General features: G+C 36.3%; 1 protein-coding gene and 1 long non-coding RNA gene across 5 annotated transcripts in view; one reads left to right on the top strand and one right to left on the bottom strand.

Moving 5' to 3' along the window:
* UBR1 (ubiquitin protein ligase E3 component n-recognin 1) overlaps window positions 1-23,896 on the top strand; it is a 250,865-nt gene that overhangs the window by 204,507 nt on the left and 22,462 nt on the right. For all 4 annotated transcript variants that reach the window (XM_077127596.1, XM_077127594.1, XM_077127593.1 and 1 more), the window contains 7 exons: window positions 858-955; window positions 2,904-2,997; window positions 4,065-4,213; window positions 6,356-6,411; window positions 7,694-7,790; window positions 14,734-14,801; window positions 16,123-16,273. In XM_077127596.1, the coding sequence (XP_076983711.1) occupies window positions 858-955; window positions 2,904-2,997; window positions 4,065-4,213; window positions 6,356-6,411; window positions 7,694-7,790; window positions 14,734-14,801; window positions 16,123-16,273 (713 nt within the window). The remainder of the gene's footprint in view (window positions 1-857; window positions 956-2,903; window positions 2,998-4,064; window positions 4,214-6,355; window positions 6,412-7,693; window positions 7,791-14,733; window positions 14,802-16,122; window positions 16,274-23,896) is intronic.
* LOC143655999 (uncharacterized) overlaps window positions 20,246-23,896 on the bottom strand; it is a 45,866-nt gene continuing 42,215 nt past the window's right edge. Inside the window, exon 4 of the long non-coding RNA XR_013162359.1 lies at window positions 20,246-20,867. This is a non-coding gene — a long non-coding RNA (uncharacterized LOC143655999). The remainder of the gene's footprint in view (window positions 20,868-23,896) is intronic.

The raw sequence follows: 23,896 nt of genomic DNA, 5'->3' as shown, positions 1-23,896 counted from the left end.
TGCATTACTTTCATATTTTTCATATTCCTTTGCCACCATCAGAGTTGCTATTTGGAAGTTGATAGCTCAAAATGTCTTTATATATATTTTTCTGAATATCTATTCGCTATAGTCTTGAAAGGCTTTGACAATATGTTAGCTATAAAAATAAATGAGGATGCACGGGTTGTTCAGTGGTTAGAATGCCTGCCTTCCATGCGGGAGACTCGGGTTCGGTTCCCAGACTATGCAGCAAAAAATAATAATAATAGGGCCACAGTGGCTCAGCAGGCAAGAATGCTCGCCTGCCATGCCAGAGGACCCGGGTTCGATTCCCAATGCCTGCCCATGTAAAAATAATAATAATAAATAAATAATAAATGAGGGTGGGCCACGGTGGCTCAGTAGACAGAGTTCTCAGCTGCCATGCCAGAGACCTGGGTTCGATTCCTGGTGCCTGTCCATGCAAAAATAATAATAATAAATCAATAAATGAAAGCACTAAACTCATGTCACATGTCTTTGAATAGTGTTTTGAACATTTAAAGCTTTAATTGTTATATTCTGACCATCTGTAAATGGAATCTAACAACAAATTCATTATTTGTCTTTTTAGGACACCGTAGGTAATGAAACTACTCTGTAGTTTTCTATAACTTTTTAATATATCCACCCACCCCCAAAACTGTATTTTTAGATACATGTTTCTAAGACCTAAGAAGTTAATCGGGAAGAACTTTATATAGACAGATATATATATATATATATATATATATATACATACAGCCATTTATCCAAGGAAAGATACTATAAGTTCTGGTTTTTACTTATGACTTTGTTTCATTGGCCTTAGTAATTTTTAAATATCAAATTTTCAGTGAGAATGCAGACGCACTTGCTCAACTTTTGACCCTGGAACAATGGATACAGACTGTTCTGGCTCGGATATCAGGTTACAATATGAAACATACTAAAGGTTTGCATAAATTTGTTTTATATTTAGCTGTGTGAAAATTAAGTAACAGAATCTTTAATTTCCTTTTGTGAAAAAGTAATTATTCTCTAAAATATGGTTGGCAAGTACAGATTTGTTGAATTGCAGAAAAAGATTTTTGAAGACAAGACTTAAATCTTAAAATTCTTAAATCACTATAAGAATATTAAAAATTTTAAATTCTTAAATTACTTTTTTCTTACTGGGAAGCAGTATTGACAGCAGTTACTCTGAAATCCGGTTGCTTGAATTAAGATCTTGGGTCCACCATTTACTGGCTGTGTAATCTTGGACAAGTCACTTAACCTCTCTATGAATTCTTTATTGGCAAAATAAGTAATAATAGTATTTGTCTCATCAGTTTGAGCAATAAGTGAGTTATATGTAAAATGTAAAGTATTAGAACAATACACAGTACATATTAAGGATTATATACGTTAGCCATTACTATTACTAATTTGTTACTATGTTGTCAGTATTAATAATGAAAATTTTAACTGTTACTTTATTTTTATATACTTTACAATTGAGAGATAAATGAGAGATGAGCTTCAAGAGTAAAAATGGCATTTTAACATTTTAACAAATCATTGAAGTCGACTTGTTTCTCTTTACTAGGCTATGAATCAATAAAATCTGATATTTAAAAATAATCCAGCTCTCATATTATTCCCTCACTGAATCTAAATTGATGAAAAGCTATATCTAGAAAATATTTCAGAATGTTTCTAGATTGTTATACTTGAAATATTTATGTCCTATTTCTATCATCCATACCTTCCAAATTTGTCCTGAGTACTTTACTCTTTGTTATGCGTCAACCATTTTCTTCCTTTCGGTCTCCAACAGAAAAATAACAGAGTGTATACTAAAGGTACAGGGAATAATGGGAATGATGGTTTTATTTCTCTTCAGCACAGTCAATCCAAGTAATCAAATATTTATTATTTTACCATATACTCAGCACCGTACAAGACTATTGTTCCTTGCCTTGTAGACCTCACGAATTTGCATGTTTACATAGTTAAGAGCATAATATAAGAGAATTTCATAGTACATTAATAATCTTATGGTTCAGATTTTATAGTACAAAACAATAAGCTTCATAAGATTTTAGAGCAGGGAATGATCAGTAGAGATTGAAGTAGTAGGAGAAGGCATCATGGAGAAAGTAGGATCTGATTTGACCTTGAACCAAATCTGGATGGATGGTAGGAATAAGGAGATCTTGCTTAGTTAGAGATCTCAGATAAAGAGATCTTGCTCAAATAGAGAAAAATAAGCATGATATTTTCAGAGATATTGAAAAAGTCAGACCCATCTAAGTCGAGGGTACAGAGTGGGGAAAGTGAGAGTATGAGGAAAAATTATGGAGAATTGTTAATACATCATAAACCTATGAAAACCATAGATAAAGAAAAACAAACAAGCAAAAACCTTGAAAGCAGCCAGAAGGGAAAAGGAAACATTCCATATTGGGGAACGGTAATTCAGATTCAGTGAGGAAGAGATTTAGAACTCTTCTAAGATCTTAATAATAGTAAGTAGCAAAACTAGAATTCAAATCCATGCAGCTTGTTTCCAGATACTTTGCTTTACTAAAAGAATATATGCAGTCATTTAAAATGGAAATATAGATGGGGAATTACCTGAAAAGACGTTTGTGATCTAATAGGTGAAAAACTAAGATACAGATCAGTACTATGATGTTTAAAAAATCTATATATGTAGTATTTATATAGAAAACAGGAAAAATATCACCCAAATGTTATTTGTAATTATTGGATGGAGAAATTCAAGTGCTTATTTTAGCATATTAGTATTTTCTAAGTATCCTGCAATGATCATATGTAATTTTTAAAAACTAGAAAAGTATGTGTCAGACTGAAAAGCATTCATGATTTTTCTTCCTTTTTTTTTAATTTGTAAGGAGAAAAATCCACAGTTCCTGTCTTGTTTAATCAAGGAATGGGTGATTCTACTTTTGAGTTCCACTCCATCCTAAGTTTTGGAGTTCAGTCTTCGTAAGTGTCTAAACAGTTAAGAGAAGTTGTAAATGGTTGTAAAAATGAGAGTGGAGAACAATCATCCCTCCTTTTCTCTCCCTCCCTCCCTTCCTTATTTGTAAAATTGTTTTTTATCCCATTTTTATTTTATTTTTTCTCTTCAGAGTGTTATTTGTGTTAGTAAAATTAAATGGTTTGGGATACTTGGAGTAATATGTATTAGAGTGAACCATATGAAGCTGATATTTGGCTGTGTTTGATCAACAGAAATGTCAGTTCTATACGGTCCAACCTACAAGAGGACCAGAATTTGATGGAAAGTTTTATCTAACTTGCTCTGTGACTTTCTAAAAAGTCTCAGATGACCCCTCCCCCAAATTAGTTTTTCTTATATGTAAAATGGAGTTGATAAGCCTCCAAAAGGTTATTGGAATGACGCTTTGAAAAATATAATGTAGCCAAATCAGATATTATTATTTTTCTTAATATTGCTTCAGGTACATTTTTCTTTGTTTATATTAACTGTAACACTGGTACTGAAAACACTTGTTATTATTGGAAGTTCAGAAAACCAGCAATTATAGCTCCAAATGTATGCTATCATTTCCCTTTCTCTCTCTCTCTCTCTCTCTCTCTCTCTCTCTCTCTCTCACACACACACACACACACACACACACACACCTGTCAACACAAAAGTACTTGTTGGTCCTTTTCCAGATACCAAAACCTGTTAGTTCAGTTCTACTTCCTAGAATTTCTTTCCTTCTCGGTTAAGTCTGTCCTTTAATTTGGGCCTGGTCCCTCTCAGCTGTGATCCCTTACTGCTTCTTTTACAGAAAGCAGAAATTTATGGACCATTAACATTTTGTAAGAGATATTTTTACCTACAATAGATAATAGTTCAGCTTTTCCCATTTTTTCTTATTGAATCAGTCTTCTTCAAAGGCTCTAATCTGTAATTTGACAGAGCAGTTTACTTATGTCAAAAAGAGTTTATTTTTTTCTGTTGCTTTGATATTTAATTGGACTTCTCAGTAGGTAGACCCTTTACTAAATCACATATAAATTTTTTCTTTTACTTTTAGGATCAAATATTCTAATAGCATCAAGGAAATGGTCATTCTCTTTGCCACAACAATTTATAGAATTGGACTGAAAGTGCCTCCTGATGAAACTGATCCTCGAATCCCCATGATGACCTGGAGCACATGTGCTTTCACTATCCAGGCAATTGGTAAAGCCTATGAGAGAACTGGTTTTGAGTTTTAATAGAAACAGAATTAATGTTGATTAACCTTAAATTTATTACATTTTTTCCTGATGGCCCAGAATAGTTTTGATTTAGAATCTGAGTATTATTAATATTTCAAATAATTATTGTTGTGGCCTAATCATGTGACCTGATGCTGTTAAGTCTGAGAGTTTTTTTTCGTTGATCAGTTTTCAACTCTAGTAGTAGCCATGTGCAGCATAAACTAGAAATGTTTGAAAGGGACAGCATGAAGCAAGCTCTAGTCAAAAGTTAGCAGATTTACAACACTAGAAGATTAAGAACATCAACAGAGGAAGAAGAATCAACCCAAGAATTTTCCATAATTTTTTTACTTTTATAATTTGAGAGAAAAAGAGGGAAACCAAAGTCACTTAAAAAATAACCAAAAAGGGAAAGGAACACTGAGGTGTGTAGTCAGGAGACAAATTAGCAGGCAGGATCCAGCCAGGTCTCAAATGAAACCTGCTATCAAATTCTCCATTGCTTCAGTAGTGAAAGCTATTTGTAGAAAAATGTGGCAGAGATGAATTGCTTAACTTTTTTAATTAGCTTATTGCTCATTGTAACAATGTGAGGTATAGTATTATATGAAAAAGAATAAGAACTGTAATTTCTTCAAATCATTTTTGTCCTAACAAAGTTTGATCTCCCTTTCCAATAAATATTTTTGGTTGCTTTTAATGGTATCTACTACATTTTATTCATTTAAATACATTTTTGCAGCAAGAAGCTATTTTATGATTTGCATTAAGTAGCTTGAAGCCACTTCTTTCTCAGAACCTTCTTGCAAACTAGCATCAATTTCTTTGAACAGATTTTTGGAGTCATTTCCAAATCTATTAGACTTAAATTGTGGGTTTAGACACTGGTTTATGTTTGCTATAATCAAATGAGAATAGGAAAAATGAGTTTTGAATAGGATAGAATCTGAGCAAATTGATAAAAAATGTCAAGCATTCTCTTGGAGTACAATTCTCTTCAGATTTTCAATAAAGACATTATACATTTTAGTATCTTTGAAAAGAAAAGATAAGGATTAGGAATCAAAAGTGTATATTTAGGGCGGTACACTGGTGATTCAGGGGCAGAATTCTCACCTGCTGTGCTGGAAACCTGGATTCAATTCCTGGAGCCAGCCCATGTCAAAAAAATAAAAAGGTATTTTAAAAAAAGGTGTATATTTAGCTCTTGAACATTAAAAAGGATTTCAGTTTTGTCGTAAAGAAGATGAGAAATTCACTGGCAATGGGACTGAATTTTTTCATATGTGGCTCTTTAACCAGTAATCGGATTCTGTTTGATTAATATAGTGTTATATTGTGTTCACTGTAGTGCTTTTTCCAGCCAGTGGGCGTAATACTTTATTCATAGCATATAAACTGCTTTTATCTCATTTCTGTGGGGATGGAGAGACATGTACAGAATGTCTCTTGGCATAGAATGATAGTTGAGCATCAGACCAGAAGTGTCTTTTATTAATGTCTATTCAAAAGACAGGGAAAAAAGGAAATAAGCCTTCTACACGTGGATATATCTGCTGCTAAGGATCACTGAGAATACCCTGAAAAGGAAAAATGTATTTCTGAATCCATGTATTTTGATATTTTCAACTTCATCCTTTTCTTTCTATAAATCCACATAATTCTTTTTAAATAAAACAAGTAAGTACAATAAAGTGACTTTCATCTGCCTCAAATATTGTTTTAAAACACAATGGGGTATAAGTAAATACCAACATTATTTTTCACATGGAAGAAATATATCAAAAGAAGGAATAATGAGCCAGACTGCTTTATTTTTCTCAAGCATTTTTTTAAATTATTTTTTTTCAAGCATTCTTTATAGATCACTGTGGGAACTTCATTATTTAAACTAGTAAATTACAAATAATCTACACTTGTTGCCCTAATACTCACTTAATTTTTAATTTGTTTAAAAATTGGGAAATTTTAGCATAGACTCAAACACAAGATTTTGAAAGGGAAAAGTGCAAATCATTTGGTCAAAAATATGATCAATAAAGGAGAGCTGATAGACACAAAGTCAATATACAGTTATAGCAGCGTTCAGGATTCATTATTTTTGTTTTTCTTGTTCTTTGAGAAAACCTATTGGGAGATGAAGGAAAACCTCTGTTTGGAGCACTGCAAAATAGACAGGTATGTATATTTCAACAGAATACATGTAATTTGTGTACTTTTTTTTAAAGTACATTCCTTTATTGAACAATCCCAACTGACTCATTGAGATATTTGACTGTTATTATTTTATAGATAGAATCAGAGAGTTTAACTTTATAAAAAAGCTACATGGCTATGAAATAGCAGAACTGCATCTCAGATAAAGATCTGTCAGTTTCCAAAGAGGCTTAGCTATATAGAAAGGGCAAGGTTCAGGTCTGATTGGGGAATAGGCTAGAGAGATGGCAAAGGTTAGCTCAGAGGGATGCGCTTTTTTTTAAGGCAGTCCGGAGTTATTATTATTTGAACTTTATTCACCCCTTTTTCTATAAAAATGATCAGCATTCCATAAAAAGTAACTGCTTGCTGCTTATAGGAGACTGAATGGCCAACATTGTGCGTATTCAGAACTTAGTTTTAGTGGTTAAATGTAAGTCAGAGATTTACATATGGAGATTTGAGGTGATGTTTGATTACTTTTTCACCTCCTCTGTTTATCACCAAATCAGAATCCTGATAATCTCCTACATTCTTTTCCCCTCACTAACTTTACACCATCAAATAACATTGAGTGTTAATTCTGATTTAGTTCTAGGTAAATCATCACACTGAATTCAAGAGAAAAGCTAAGCTATGGCTCCTTGATTGGCAGATCCTGGCACTACTATAGGAATATACTCCTGCTTCAGACCTAAGCTTCGTAATGTAGGGGGTCCTAGAAAACGATACTCAAAAAATGTGCTCAGTTGCCCAGTGAAAACGGAAGAAGCAACTGAGGATACCCTAGACTACCCCCTCCTAGCCAGTTCCCTCTCATTTTGCTGACAGCTGACATGGCGAATTTGTGGTCCACAAATGTACTTCCCAAAAATTTCATTCATGCCATTTGGAAAGCAGAACACCTAATCCATGAAGTCGGTGATTTTCTGTCATTTTAGAATTTCTATAAATATATTTGTTCAGGCATCAATAGAATAAATTAAGAAAGACGTTAATGAACTGTCTGGAGAAAGTAAGTACTTAGATAGGAATCAAAATGGTTATAGTTTGAATATTCTTTATTGTAGAAGAACTATTAGAAATTTGTTAAAGTTATAAACCTTTTTAAAAGTATTAAAAATACTGTAATGTATTTACAAGAATGGAAAGTGTATAATGAGTTGTATTTTATTCTGGCAGATTGTAATTGATTTTCATAGTGAATGACTTAGGCCTATCACCTTTCCTTATCTTTTTTTTTTCATCTCTTCTCACAATCTAGCTTAATGGTCTGAAAGCACTAATGCAGTTTGCAGTTGCACAGAGGATTACCTGTCCTCAAGTCCTGATACAGAAACATCTGATTCGTCTCCTATCAGGTAGTCTTCTCTGAATTATTACTGTTATAATTTACATGTCTTTTTCCACTGCCTTAGAGTGTATTTCATTGGGAAGCAACACCCTCTATTACTTTTGAGCACCCACAAATGAAAATATTAGTGCCTGCAGCTACCTTACAAAAGAAAACATAAAATAAAGCACATAGCTGCCCCCCAAAATAAATACACAGCTGCCTTTAGTACCTGCGATTTTATAAGTAATCAGGTGTTTTCCAAATGTTTTCTGTTTATGCCTCTTCTACTCACCTAATTAACTTTCTTGACCTGGACTCCTTTGCCTTTTGAATCACTAACCGTAACTACTAACACCTTTGTATCCCCAGTCAGATTAGAAAATAGAGCAATGACATGGATAGATTATTTTAAAATATGTTTAATTTTGTTGATGAGTCAAAGTCAAAAAATAATAGTCAAAGTCATTAAAAATAATAGAAAGCTGAGTGTGGTAATATCAGAATTCAAGTGCCTGTACTTTTATTGAGGGGCATGGTAAGACAACTGTTTTTCTCAAATTCTGACAGTTAAGTAATTTTACTATATGGACAGGTTAATGAACACCATTAAATACATGGAACCTTGAAAAGGGCGTGAGATTTTGTAGGTTTGTCCAGTGTGATGCCCTGATAAATCCCAGAGTGATTCGGGAAGAAAGAAAATGTTTAAACTATAGAAATGACCATCAGCAGGGAAATAGCTAACTAAACTATGTAAGAATAATGATATGAACATATACATAAATAGGATAGGATGAAATACAGCTCTTTGTACTGGCATAGAAAGAACACCAAAACATTACTGACTGAAAAAGGAACCTAGCTTCAGAATATTACCACACACGGTAAAACCACACCAATCACTAGGAAAAATTGACTATATAAATTTTCTCTACCAAGTGAAGCAGTGGCCTTCTGAAAAAAGGGCCCTGGAATTAAGTGTAAAGGAGGTGGCCAAAAGGCCCTTTATCTGTATTTTTAATGTCTTATATTTTAATAATGAGCTTATATTCATTTGTTGCTTGGATAATTAAAAAATTAGTTTTAAAAAGTTCGTGGGAAAAATAAGGACTGTTCATTAATCCTTGTCCTCATCAACCCTTATGCTAAAATATATTTCTTATGAATTCACAACTTAAATGTAATATTTTTAAAGCTCTAAATTATTATCTATGAGACTATTTAATCTTACATGACACAAGGCCAGGAACTGTAAAGGAAATTACTGGCAGCTTTAACTTAATGACAAAATAATGACAACAAACTTCTGTAGAGAAAACAACACCATAGTAAAAATTAAAAGAAAAATCAGGGAAATGAAAGGCAAAGAAATAATATCTAACAGTTAGCAAACTTTTGCAAATAAATTACACAAAAATACTCTAATATCCCAATGGAAAAACTGGTGAAGAGCAGGAATTGATACATAAAAAGTAGAAATGTCCCCATAAAATGTGCAAAGATGATCAACCCCAGTAGAAATGAAAACTAAAAGGAAAGGATAGCATTTTTGCTTTCAGATAGGCAAAAATGTTTAAGGGCAATAAGTCCCAATACTGGTAGGGTATAAGGGAAAAACAAAAGCTACTGGAAGGAATTTAAAGAGCTACAACATCTCTTAGAGAGACATCTGCCAGTATGTGCATTTAAAACGTGCACATCCTGTACCCCGGCAATTCCACTTTATCCCAAAGAAATAACTGTACATGTTGCCAAATTATGGGGATAAAAGGACATTTACTGGAATATTTCATGCTTATAATTTCGCATGAAAGTGGATGAACTAAATCCCTATTAAAAAGGAAATGTTCAAGTGAATTATGGTGCCTCTATAAAATGGAATAGTATGCAACCATTAAGATAGATAATATCAGCATTACTCTTTACCGCATTCTTATGAAGTTAAATGCATTATCTCATTCAATCCTTACAACAAGGCCTTGTGGTTGGTATTAAAAAAAAAAAAGAAATGTACTAATAGCTCATGGTGCACTCAATATAAAAATAAAAAGAATTGTAGATTATTTAGTAGAAGCTATTTTGCTCTTTCTTTTTGGTTATTTACATTTCCATTTTGGGCATTTCAAATCCACTATAGGAGCTCCTCTGCACCAAACAAGTCAGATGGAGAAGGACTATTTATAGTTCTGTTTGTTCATGAGCCCAGAATGTTACAGCTGGAGGGATTTAAAATTGTACTTCTCAGATATGTTTCCACCAAATAAGAGAGTTCATTTTTTTAAGCTTTAAAGCCAGGCAGAGTAGTCATCTAGCTCATCTAAGCAGGCATTTTTTTTTTGTTAATTGTTTTTCCCCTAAAAGAGACCAGCTTCTCTCCTTAGAAATCTGTTTCTAAGCAGGTAATTTTCTCCTTTATCAATTCCTCCTTCTTAATCCCCACAAGCGTCTTAGGGAGCACTTCCTGAGCATTTTTTTCCTAACTCTGGTGATTTGGGGATTCCACGGATCCATCCAAGGCTGCCACTATGTTTTCAGATTAACTTCCAGCTACCTTCTGAATTAATATCATGCCAATTGGAATCTAATATTGATATGTATAATATGCGTTTTTACACAGAGGGTCTAGCCACACACTTAAAAAATTTTCCTTTTCTCATTTACTTTCTTACTGGTCAGTTACAAAGGCCCAGAACTTTCCAAGTGTTACATGTCTTTGTTCTTAGTTTTTGAGCAGTTTATCCTATTTTCATGGGCAATATTTAACTTCATTACCTTTTTAAAAAATATTTTGGAAATCTGTCATTTCAGTCATAATTTGAATATTCTGTTTTATTAGCACTTTCAAGTAGTCTTACTGCTTTTGTACTTATTGCACATTATGTAATTTATAATGTTTAAAACACCTCAAAAATTAGCACGAACAAGAAGGTATTTAACATTCATCACAAATGGCAGAGAATAAAATGAATGTGCAAGATCTTTAATTACCAGTTAATTGATGTACATTGCTCTCTAGTATAACTTTGTTCCTAGCTACAAAATTTTGTAATGTGAACAATTATTAGCAGGAACACTTTTATTTTATTATCACAAGACTCTGTAGTAGCTGTTAGGGCTATAAATTGTATAAAGCAATATAAGTTATGTTCCTTGCTGCCATAAGACTTACAACTGAATTAAAAAGAAACAGAACCTCTATGTAAAAACACACATTATAAAGTAGTCAGGTATCAAATGTGTGGTACAAATATATACTTCAGGAATTGAGACAAGGGAGCAATAACTGACCACTACTTTTCTTTCCTCTTATAGAGGGTAGGATTTTATTTGAGTCTTGAAGTAAGTACATAATGAATAAATTAAGAGAAACAGAAAGTGTATTTCCAGTACAAGATATGGTTTGAACGAAGATCAGAGAGATAGGAAAGTGCGTGGGACATTCAAGTAGACAGGTTTGATGGGAAGAGTGGTACCTATAGACGGAGAAGTATAAAGTTGTTTTGATAAAAATAGAATATCCTAAATGCACCAGTGAAAAGTTTGAACGTTTTTCTTCATGTAATTGAGAATCTTCAAAAAATTTTTGGTGATGGTAGTAAAGTTAATTTTATAGTTATTGTATAGGTTGTATTAGATGAAAGAAAAATAAAGGCATTAAAAACAGATGTCTGGGGCAGGCCATGGTGACTCAGCAAGCAGAGTTCTCTCCTGCCATGCCAGAGACCCAGGTTCGCTTCCCAGGGCCTGCCCATGCAAAAAAAAAAAAAAAAAAAGCAAAAAACATGTCTGGATTAGTAGCAGTAATCCGGAGGAATTAGGGTGGGGTGGGGTGGGGTGGGTGAAAATTTGAACAAAAATGAATAATAGAACAATTGAGATAAACTGGGAGCTCTGGAATAGGGAGCTGCTTTGTGTGAAAGGTGATAAAATATTTTCTTAATTATTTATTTTTTAGAGCAGTTTTAGATGTATAGAAAACTGAACAGATGGTACAGAGTTACCGTATACTCCCTCACTCATCCCCTACCCCAGTTTCCCCTATTATTAACATCTTGCATTAGTGTGATAAACTGGTTATAGTTGGTAATCCAATATCAATACATTGTTATTAACTGAAGTTCATGGTTTCCATCAGGCTTCACTCTTTGTGTTGTACACTTCTGTGGGTTCTGTGTACAGTTCTGTGGGTATTTATATCTTTCAGAATAGTTTCAGTATCCTAAGAATTCCCCATACTATACTTATTCATCCCTTTTACCTCCCTCTGAACCTCTGGCAACCTCTGGTCTTTTTACTGTCTCTATAGTTTTGCTTTTTACTGTCTCTATAGTTTTTGTTTTAGAATGTTATATAGTTGGAATTATATGGTATATAACCTTGAATATTGTTTTATTTATTTATTTATTTGCATAGGCAGGCACCGGGAATTGAACCCAGGTCATGGCAGGCAAGAACTCTGCCTGCTGAGCCACTGTGACCCACCCAAATATTGTTTTAATATGTTAATTCTGCAGTTGCAATAGACATACAGTGACCACTGCTAACTATATGCCAGGCACTACATCTTTTAATCAGTAATCTCATTCCTTCTAGCTACCTTCTGTGATATTACCATTATTTCCATTTACAGATGAGGAAATTGAGGGATGGAAAAGTTAACTGCTGAAAGTTATAAAACTAGTAAAAGGCAAAACTAATATTTGAGTATGGGTCAAATCGTAAAGCCCATGCTTTTCCCACTGTGTCACATAAATGTTGCTGAGACATGTGAACATAAAGGGATGTTTAAACTGATAGAAGAAATAAAAATATGCATGCCAAAATTGACTTCTGATTTCAAAAATTTTAAAATAAATATTTTCAGCAGCCAGAAAAAAAAAAGCAAAATTTAATGTCAGAAAGGGTATTTCAATGGCTAAATTCAGGAGAAGGAATTAGAAGTTATTTAAATGTCCTGAGGATGAAGCAAGTTTTAACACTGAGAAGAGGGTAGGGTAGTATTATAAATGTTTAATCTAACAGATCAGAAATATTATTGAAAATTTTTAATATGAAGAAGTGAAACCTAGAACAGTAAACGGCTTGTCACAGGTCACACAGTTAATTAATGGCAGAGCTTTGTGGTCACTTTGCTTTGTTTTATATAGCCAATATTAATAACATTTATTGAGTGGTTACTGTTTGCTAAGCTTTGAGATAAGTGCTTCAAATACATATGTTAATGAACCCTCCTAACAATCTTCTATTTTCTGTAGAGTTTAGAGGAGCGTTGTCACTTGCCAATAATATATGGTTACAGCTAGTATTGAAACCTAGTTGTGTCTGACTTCAAAACCCATGGTCTTAACCTTTATACTTTTTGTTGAGAATCTTGAGTTTAGGGTTAAGAAATTGACCTGATCTCTAAAGAGTCTTCTCTCCCCACTAAAAAAAGAGAAAAGAAAACAATTTTATTGAGATATATTTCATTCCTTCATTTATATATATACACAAAAAACATTTCTTTTTTTAACAGTTTTTATTGTAAAATATAACATATATACAAAGCAAAGAAAGAAAAAACAATAATTTTCAAACACACCTCAACAAATAGTTACAGAACAGACCCCAGAGTTTGTCATGTGCTACTATTCCGCCATCTCAGATTTTTCCTTTTAGCTGATCCAAAACACTGGAGGCTAGAAGGAATGTGAATATAATGATACAGCAGTAAAACTCATTTGTTAAATCCTTTTTTCTCTGTTATGCCTCCTCCTTCTCCTCTGATCCCTCTCCCAATCTATAGGGATTTTTAGGCAGGGTCCTTTCTGACTTTTTCATGTTGAGAAGGGTTGTTGACATTAAAGGCTAGGGAGTGTGATCAGTCAGTAATCTTGGAGAGGCTGGTCCCTCTGGGTTTCAGGATTTCTCTGACCTAGGAACCCTCCAGGAATTATAGGTTCCAGGAAAGCAAACAATGCATGAAACCTTTATAGAGCCTCAGTTTGAGCCCTAAGTAGCACTTCTCACTATCTAACTGAAGCTTGCATAAGAATAGCTGCAAAATGCTCTCTTGTGGATCTAACAGATTTGATCTCTCTTGGCCACTGATTCCTTATTTTTACTACACTTCTTTCTCCCCTTTTGGTACAGATGACATTGTCAATCCTACTATACCAGGGCTAGACTCACCCCCAGGAGTCATGCCCCACATTGCCAGGGAGATTTTTACCCCTGAGTGTCAAGTCCCATGGAAGGGGGAGGGTAATGATTTTCCTTGCAAAGTTGAGCTTAGAGAGAGAGAGAAGTCATATCTGAGCAACAAATGAGGTTTGCTGGAATCAAGTCTTAGGCCATGTTACATTCTTGTTTTCTTAATATCTTTATTTCACTTCCTTGGCGTTCTTTCCCGGACTTAATATTCCCGGACTTAATGAATTTGTTGCTTTTTGTCATAGACTAACCAAATTAGAAAGACAATAGCTTTTGAACTGTGTGCATTTCCTTCTGATCATCAATCCATTCAAACTATTAACTAAATTTGTTCAGGGCAGTCTTCTGTCCTCATCTCACCTACATAGGTTTATTTACTCTTTCCTACTCCCTACCTCAGATTTGTTCAACTGTTTTATGTATCACAGAACATTTAGAAATGTACAGTTAGAATGAAAGGGGTAGGGAACATAGTGTAAAATTGGTTCTTATTCACTTAACAGATACTCAGTGGGTAATCTCTATTTCAGTTATACTAGTTCATTTACCTTTTCTTCTTTGATCTTATCTTTCAACCCTTAAATTGCACCCAAGCTGTCTAGAAGCCTTTTCTCAGTTCACTTTATCTTTAAAAGTATGGTAACCTAAAGGTGCGATGTACTAGTTTCTGTATTTTATCAACCCCTTATATTTTTGCTTTTAGATGTTTATAATCTTGGATTCTGTTTAAACAGTATTACTACCTTACTGAATTACATCAACTTTTTTTTTTTAAGTTGTTCTTCCGAATCTGAAATCAGAAACTACACCATGCCTTCTGTCTATAGATCTGTTTCATGTTTTGGTAAGTTTACAGTAATATTATCTCTATCACTCAAGTGTATAGTTTTGTGTGTTTTCCTAGTTCAATTCATGTTCTCTGTTCATGATTATAAATTATTTGTATTTAGCCGATATGGTTTGATGTCTTTCATTCCTTCTTTTACAAATGGGTTTCTTAGGAGTGCAGATTTAACTGAAAACATCAAAATAATTTTAAAATAGGACCACGGTGGCTCAACAGGCAGAGTTCTTGCCTGCCATGCTGGAGACCCAGGTCCGATTCCCGATGCCTGCCCATGCAAATAAATAAATAAATAATTTTAAAATAGAAAGCATATTTATTTTTAATAGGTTTTGCCCTATTGATTATGTTTAGTTGATATCTGTACAAACTTACTTTTTCTGATTCTGTGTTATATTCCCCCCCCCCACATTTTTTGTTTTTTGTTTTACCTGTTTACATTATAGGTAGTGAATGACAGTGTGAGCTACCTTAAAATGATTAATTATTTGGTGACAGAGACCAGGCCATGGATGCCTCCAGGCTTCCCACACACACCTAGGGGCAGGTAGCAAGTGTTCTGCAAATTTTTTGAAGCACTTTTCCATCCCTGTGAATGCCTGTATAGTATGACTGTTATTTCCAACTGAAATCTACAGAGTGGTGGGTTGTGGGGGGAAGCAGAAGAGGTAGAGCATGGAGTTAGTGAATGCAGGGTTAGCCAGCATCTCCATCCTTACTGTCTAGGCTTCTACCCAGTGGTTGTCAAACTCAACTATCTGTCAGAATTTCATAGAGAACTTTTGAAAGAATACCAGTGCCCAGGCCTTACCCCCAAAGATTCTAATTTTGTTGAGGAGGGGGGGGTGGCCTGCGCATCATTGTTATTTTAAGAGCTCTCCAAGTGATTTTTTTTTTTCTAGAAGACCAAGAAGTACCAGAGAATTGCATAGGTGGGGGCAGGGGGGAGGTTTACAGAACAGGCTGAAGAAGGAGACAGGCTCCATGAGAAGGCAAGTAGGGTAGAAGCAGCTTCAGAGTAAGGCCGATCCCCAAGTCATTTTTAATGCTGAATCTTCTGAACCCCAGAGTAGAGAACCATTACCTAGACCTAGAATAAGTACTCAGTGAAGGGATAACCTTTTTGGTGGTGACTTTTGCCCTCTATTTATGCTACTTTATATTGTAAGATATTCTGTTGAGTAAATGGGAAAAATATGGTGGCTAATAAAATAGAAAAAGAACCACAGTGTAGCACCTGGAGTCCTTTACATTTATTTATAAGATTATTCAATTTTGGTCTTTTGTTACACATTTTTATGTTGTCCGTTTTCTCCCACAGGTAGGTGCTGTGTTAGCATTCCCATCCTTGTATTGGGATGATACTGTTGATCTGCAACCTTCATCAATTAGTTCTTCCTATAATCACCTTTATCTCTTCCATTTGATCACCATGGCACACATTCTTCAGATACTTCTTACCATAGACACAGGTAAAGTTTCCATTTGAGTGTTAACTATAAATAACATTTGCCTGTGCTTTACTGGCAAAAATAATTATGCTTGTTATTAATTATGTTATATATATCTAAGTCCTATATCATGTCTTTGTTGAATGATCATGCATTTATTTCTTTATGGGTTTTTTTTAATAGGAGTAGGTAGAATAGGTGTGAAAGGGATAATTAGCAAAATAGCTGTGAAAGAGATTGTCTAACTGGTTGATTCTCTTCAGATATGCAAGACCATTTGGACCTGCTTCTCAATTTTCAAATTCCCCAATCTCAAGGTTGAGAAATAGGGTATACAAATTTGGTCCCTTCCTGAGTACTTTTAGCCTTTTGATAAGCCTATCAGTAAACCCATTCTTTTTTTTTTTTTAATATTTTTATTGAGAAATCTTCACACACATACAGCCACATGGTGTACAATCAGTGGCTGACAATATCATCACAGTTTGTATTGCTCACACCATGATCATTTTTTAGAACATTTCCATCACCCCAGAAAAAGAAATAAGAAGAAAAAACTCATACATCCCATACCTCTTATCCTTCCCTCTCATTGACCACTAGTATTTCAACTTGCCCAAGTAAGCCCTGAAACTCTCTTACGAGTTTCAACAGTTTCAAATGCTTCCAGCCACTCCAATACATATAAACTAAAAAGGAATATCTATATAATGTATAAGAATAACCTCCAGGATAACCTCTTGACTCTGTTGGAAATCTCTCAGTCACTGAAACTTTATTTATTTATTCTTCCAGGCAGAGGCTTTATTTCAGGGAGAAACAGAGCCACCCAGCCAGCATTTCAAGAGAGAGGAAAATGGCTATCCTGAGGTGGCAGGGGATAGGATTTCTTTATGGCTTGGAATTAGGGAGTTGGGGGCAAGGGTTAGGCAGGTTCTTATTGGCTAGTTTTCAGAAATAGGGGGCTAATTTGGGAGTTGGCAGCTTCTTTTGGTAAAGTTTAAAATTTAAACGCTGCCTTAGTTATGTAGGGTTGTAACTGTGGGAGAGTGGTTATTGAGTAAGTAGACTTTATTGCAAGAATGCATCTGCCAGAAGGTGGAGGTTAAGTAAGGAAGTTTACTGCAAGAGTGCATCTATCTGCTAAAGGGTGGAGGTTGAGCACGGGAGTTTACTGCAAGAATGCATCTGCCCGAGGGTGGAAGTTGAGTAGGGGAGTTTATTGCAAGAGGCCAACTGCCGGAGGGTGAAAGAGATGCAGGCTGGTGTGGATTGGAGTGAGAGAGGCTTTCTGAAATATTTGGGGGTAGGTTACATCCTTGGGGAAAGGGGTCCTGTCCTTCAGGCCTAACATTCTGGTCTTTTTGGTAATAGGGAGAGTGGCATGACGGTCTGTTTTCTGCAGCTGTTTCCGGCTGAAATGGAGCACAGTCATCCTACAGGGAAAAATTTGGAGGGTGACTGAAGGTACCGTGGGACAGGAGAAATAGTTGTTTCTGCTCCTTCTTGTTGAAAGACATCATTCACATATACTTGAGTAATTGACGGGACAACTTGAGAGGAGCTATAAGAGACAAGAGCTAAAAAGAAAAACCAATAATGACGACAGTAAGCTGTTATAAGGGATACAAAAACTGATTTTAGCAGTGAAGTGAAATAGGAAAGAAATAAAGATAGCCATGATTGGTTCCCAGGACTTTGAATGATTTCTGTGTTTTCTTTTAAGATTTTAAGATTTTCTTTTACCTGTCCAGTTTTGTTAACATTAAAATAACAGGTTTCATTTATGATTGCACAGATGCCTCCTGTAACGCCAGTGATAACATCTAATGTGCTTCTGTTTTGTATAACAACTGAAGCTGGGCTATTTATTTCCTGTTGTTAGTTATCAATAGCCCATATGGTTGCAATCCAGGATAGTTATAATATGAGGGAGATATTTAAAATTCTAATAGTGGGATTCCTGCAAACTAAAATAGGCTACAAGAGATGGTGTGTCCTAATTCAGCTGTGTAGTGTCATGAAGAGAGGTGTTTAAAGCATAGAAAGGGCTTGTCCATTAAGACTGTAATTATGCCAATAGAGTCTGAATTTTCTGTAGGTTGAGTTTTCTGTTTTGTTTATAGTTTGATGAAGAGTAGCTATCTCTTCACTTTCTGGTAGATTTGAGGGGAGTTTGTAACCCATCAACCACCAAAGCTGGTATATTGTGGATGGACTCGTAAGAGAGTTTCAGGGCTTAAAGGAAAGGCAAGTAAGAATAGGGTGTCAGTGTAGCTGGATTTAGGGCATATCCAACAATTAGAATGATTGACTGCAATTGCTGTTGTCTGGATGATTTCTGTAAGAGGATGGTGAGGAGTTGTTTGGGCGTTTAATGCGAAGAAGAGTGAGATAGTAAGAGGAAGAGCTGGCAGGAATAATAAGGAGGTTAGTGCCATGGTTTAGGTAGAGGTAGAGTGGTAAAATAAGGACCGGATTTGCTGCTGCTGGAAGTCCTGGAAGGTGCCTTGAAGGAATTTGTCTAGCTAGAATGTTAGGAATTGTTATTTTAAGGGCTCTGGAAGGTGAAGAAGTAGAAAGATGATTTCAGTGGGGAAATCAAAGAGTGAAGTTTGGATAAAGTGTCACAGCCTAGGAGTGAGGAGGGACAGGTAAGGATTATAGGGAATTGCAGCAAGAATGTGAGATCTTCTATTGAGCATATGACTGGTTCAGTAATTAGAGGGGAAGAGAGGATGCCGTCAATCCCCACAATAGAGATTGAGGAAGTGGATAAAGTTCCTGAATATTTAAGGAAAACCAAATATATGGTCCCCATATTAATTAAAAAGGAGATAGTCTTACCTCCAACCTTGATAATGATCCTTTATTCAGACTTACCAATGAAGATGTGGGGCTATTTCGGACCCATCAGTGTTCTGTCATCAATCCAAGATCTGGAAAGGAAGATCCTGGCTCTGGGTCCATAGGCCATGCTGAAGGAACTTTCCTGGAAACAGGGTTTTCAGCACAGCTCGACTTCCAGTGATCTTCACGGTAGCACACCAAGCACGGTCCCAGTGGGGGCCTAGGATCTTTGTCAGGACAGTCCAATTTCCAGTGACTGTCATGATGACACATTGGGTAAGGTCCCCATGGGGGCTTAGGATAGCAGAAGAGTGATTAGGTTTCTGAGATTTGAACCTGAGGGCAGCAGCTAGGAGGGAGACTTTGGCCTGATCTGATTTGTGCTTTTCTAATTTGGCTTCCTCCTTTCTCTTGTTAAAGATCTTAAAGGCTCTTTTAATTGAGTCTTTTTTGAGAGGTTTGAGGGCCATCCTCCAGTTTTTGCAACTTTTTCCTGATATTGGGATAAGATTGTGTGATGAAGTAAGTGTGTGGGTACATTCAGCTGCTGTCTAATTCAGGGTTTCAGTTAGTGTATTTGAGGAGAGACTCTGTTAATCTATTCATGAATGTAGCTGGATTTTCATCAGGTTTTTGTGATCATAATTAACTGCCTTAAGGGCAGCCTTTTTTATGCCTTCTATTATGCAGGTGGGCTGTGCCAGTAAGATCAGAGGAATCAGGTTGGTAATTTCAAGGTGGAGTAGTGGTTGGCCTGATAAGTGAGGTTATAGTATTAGTGAGGTGTTGGAATTCTTTAATGTATGTGGTAGGGTCTTCAGAGAACAACCTTAGTTGGTTTTCTATTTGACTTAAAAAAGAGAGTAAAAAAGGAACATATACTTTAACTATTCCTTCAGCTCCCGCTACCTTCTAAAGGGGCAAGAGGGAAGCCAGCATCCATGCAGAGTTAAGTAGTGGGGATTTAGGATCTGCCTTTGTGTTGACAGAAAAGGGTAGGGGGGCAATGAGGAAGAGGGAGGGCATCATCTTGGCGAGCAAGTATGAGGAGGGGAGAAAGGGCAGAAAGTGAAGTTGAGAACGGGAGGAGGAAGTGGGGGTGGAGGGAGAGTCCAGAGATGACAGCAGAGGTATGTAGGGAGGAGGTGCAGGAGAAGCATGATCCAGCAGATCAAAGTTGAAATTTTCAGAGATTTAGGGGAGGGGAGAGAGGAAGAGGAAGGTTTTTGAGAGGGTTTTTGATGTAAGAGAAGAATTTAGTAAGTGGAACAGGATTGGCAAAGAGAGGGACAGTTACAAAGGTAAAAGAAAGCTTGAACGTAAGGAATCCCAGACCACTTGCTGCTGCACTAGATGAAGTTTTCTAAGTCTTGAAGAACTTGAAAATTGAAAGTGCCATTTTCTCGCTATTGACTTTCATTGTCTAATTTGTATCACAGAGGTCAAATAGAAAATGAGCTTTTTGAGTCTGATGTCTCCATCTGGGTACAGAGTTTTAGGGTTATGGAGGAGACAACTTAAAGGTGTGGGGTTTTTTGGGGGGGAAAGGCTGAAATTGAGTTCCCCATTTTAAGTGGCATGGGTGAGACTAAAGAATTTTAAAGTGGACCATGCTTGGAACTGGATGTCTCCAGAGCCAGTGGATTTTTCCCATGATGATGCGGGCATCCTGTCCATGGTGGCACTTGGGGCTGTTGAGGATTACCATTTTTCCCAAAAGGGTGCAGGGCTCCTGCCTGCCATGGTTCTTGAGGATGGTGAGGACCTGGACAATGGAGAAAGGAGAGAGATAGAGCACGATCCTCCAGAAGAAGAATCCTTTACTTACTCCACTGTAATTTGTGCCTGATGTTGGATGGGTGTTCCACAGTGGCATGGTGGAGCTGGGGGGCGGGGAGGCGGGGAGCAGCCTACAAGGATATGGTAGGTTGAACAGGAAATGCAGAGAGAGACGAGAGTGAAGATAAAAGAAGACCTGAATGTATGAAACTTCACCCTACTTTCCAGTCCAATGAATGAAATTGTCAAGATTATGGAGTATTTTATAATCAAAGTTCCTGTTCTCTGGCCACTGTGAATTCTGTCTAGTTTATATTGCAGCTAGACAGTGTTTCAATAAAATATGAGATGCTTAGATCGAATTTGGTCTCAGTAACCTAAGGTTTTGTATTATTTAAATAGGTACCCTAGGGGGGTGGCTGTTGAGGAAAGGGAGTGTCCCACACCCATGTTGCCAACATAAGAGAAGAAAAGATTTCCTTAGAGTTGGGCATTTCCCAACTTAAAAAGAACTGGATAGATCAGAATGGTCTCTCAGAGGGAAGCCAGTATCTTGGGTTCACTCTAGAGACTAGGTGTCTCCTCATCCAGAGGGATTGCCAGAGCTGTGTCAGAGCCCGGTACCAGGGTTTTCAAAACCAGACAAGAGTCTGATAAGCTGGATAGGGACTAGATGGCAACAGGGGTAGGTGGAATGGACTTAGATTTTGGTTCCAGCAGTTTGACAAGCTGGGGTGGATGAAGTTCTGCTAGAACTGGGGAGTAAGCCCAGGATGAGCTGCTGCTGCCAGTTGCTTTCCCAGTTGCAAGGCAGAGTGGATTAAGGAGTCCCTTGCCTTGCAAACTGCCAGGAGAGTCTCAGAGAGGATGCGCCCAGGGCCTACCTACCAAGACCTAGGAGGAAGTCCGGGATGAGCTACCATTGTCTGCTACTTCCCAGGTTGCAAGGCCAGGGAATTGGGGGTTCCCTCGCTCTGAGTCCGGTTTCGGCACCAGATGAAACGCAAACTCAGCAAACTCATCAGGAATGAGCTGGGACAAGGAATTTAGGCAAAGGCTTTATTTTGGGGAGTAACAGAGCTGCCTAGGCAGTGTTTCAAGAGAGAGAGAGAAACTGCTGCTGAACTTTATTTTGTCTCATTTCTCTCGTCCTCCTTTTGGTGAAAAGGCAATAAAGCCATTTTTAATTACTCTACCTAGAACAATAGTACTTAGTTAATCTTGTAGCACTTATCACATAGCATCTTGTTTTATACTTATTTGTGAATATTTCTTACTGTTCCACACCTTTTCCCTCCCTGTTCTTTCATCCTCACTTTAAGTTTCTTGATGACAGGGAACATTCCAATTTGAAAATCTTCCCACTTAAGTCTTAAATATTTAGCAACCTTTGTTATGCCTGATAAGTACTCATTAAATATTTTTTGAATGAATGTTCATTTGAGGCTGTGGAGTAATATAACATTATGGAGTTATGATACAGTCATTCTTTTAAACTCTGCTCTGTATAGAATGTGATGTATGATTCTGAATGTCAGTGACCCATAATGGCGACTGAAAGGTCAGATAATTTAGAAGACAAACAGATAATTAAAGTACCCTTGTTACAATATCTAGCAGATTACATACGCACTTACTCTTTGACTCAGCAACCCCACTTCCAGGAATCTATCCCAAAGGTATATTGGCAAAAATATGAAATGATACGAGTATTATTTGAAATAGCAAAACACCAGAAGCAACTCAGCTGCTATCAGTTGGGGTTTGGTTGAATGTATCCATATAATGGAATGCTGTGCAGCTATAAAAAGGAATGAAAGAAATCTCTACTGATATGAAGTGATCTCTGTGATGTATTATTAAATGAAAAAGGAGAATGTATAGAACAGTGATTAGAGTATAACACCTTTGTGTAAAGTATTTTCCATGTATAAATGTATACTTATGCTTTTATATGTTTATATTTGGTTATATTTTTTAAAAAAGAAACAATGGAGCTATAAACCAAAAACTAATGAGAAATAGTTTTCTGCCCTGGCACTGTGGGAGTGACAACACCTTTTGGACCAAAAGGGGGAAAAGAAGTATAGTAAAATAAGGCATCAGTGGCCAAGAGAGAGCAAATCAAGTCAAGAGAGTATTCTGGAGGCTATTCTTATGCAAGCTTCAGTTAGATAGTGAGAAGTGCCGTGGTTTGCTGAGACACTGAATAAAACAGGAAAGTTAAATAAAATCCCTATAATCTTATTACATGGGTATATGCATTTATCAGAAGTCATCAGATGGTACACTTAAGATTTGTGTGTTTCCCTGAGACTCAGAGTTAGAGCTCTGAAGCTATGAAGGTCAGCAATACCCGCATACAGAAACTATTTAAAAGTTGAAAAAGTGATCAGACTTCAAGTAGAGATATGAATGAAGCTGATCTGGATAGGACTGGGGTAGATCAGAATACAGGGTAGAAGATGATATCGTCCATATTTTAAAACTTCAACTTCTGTGTGAGACCAAAGGGAAAGATGTTTATTTGGTGCAAAATTCATACTTTGGGTAGCACATTACCTAATTTAACTTTTATGGTCAATTTATTTGAATGTTATAAGTACTTAAAATCTTGAATAGGACATGAGATTTTGTTGGTTTGTCCAGGTTAGTGTGATGCCATGATGTATCTCATGTAATTTGGGCAGTGAATAAAGAAGTATTTGCAAAGTCCCCTTGGGGAACTGGGGAGAAAGGAAGACATATTCAACTTCCCCATCTGAAAAATTTCTGATATTCTTGCAAACAGTGGAGACAACCAAATCAATAGACCAAGCCTTGAATCTTGGGGGTTCACCTCTATGAAACTTATTCCTGCAAAGGATAGGCTAAACCTACTTAAAATTAGTCCTCAGAGTCACCCCCAGAGAACCTCTTTTATTGCTCAGATATGGCCTCTCTCTCTAAGCCAACTCAGCAGGTGAACTCACAGCCCTCTCCCACTACATGAGACATGACTCCCAGAGGTGTAAA

The sequence above is a fragment of the Tamandua tetradactyla genome, chromosome 14 (assembly GCF_023851605.1).
Source record: "Tamandua tetradactyla isolate mTamTet1 chromosome 14, mTamTet1.pri, whole genome shotgun sequence".
Classification (NCBI taxonomy): Eukaryota; Metazoa; Chordata; class Mammalia; order Pilosa; family Myrmecophagidae; genus Tamandua; species Tamandua tetradactyla.
This window is presented reverse-complemented; position numbering and strand designations above follow the sequence as displayed.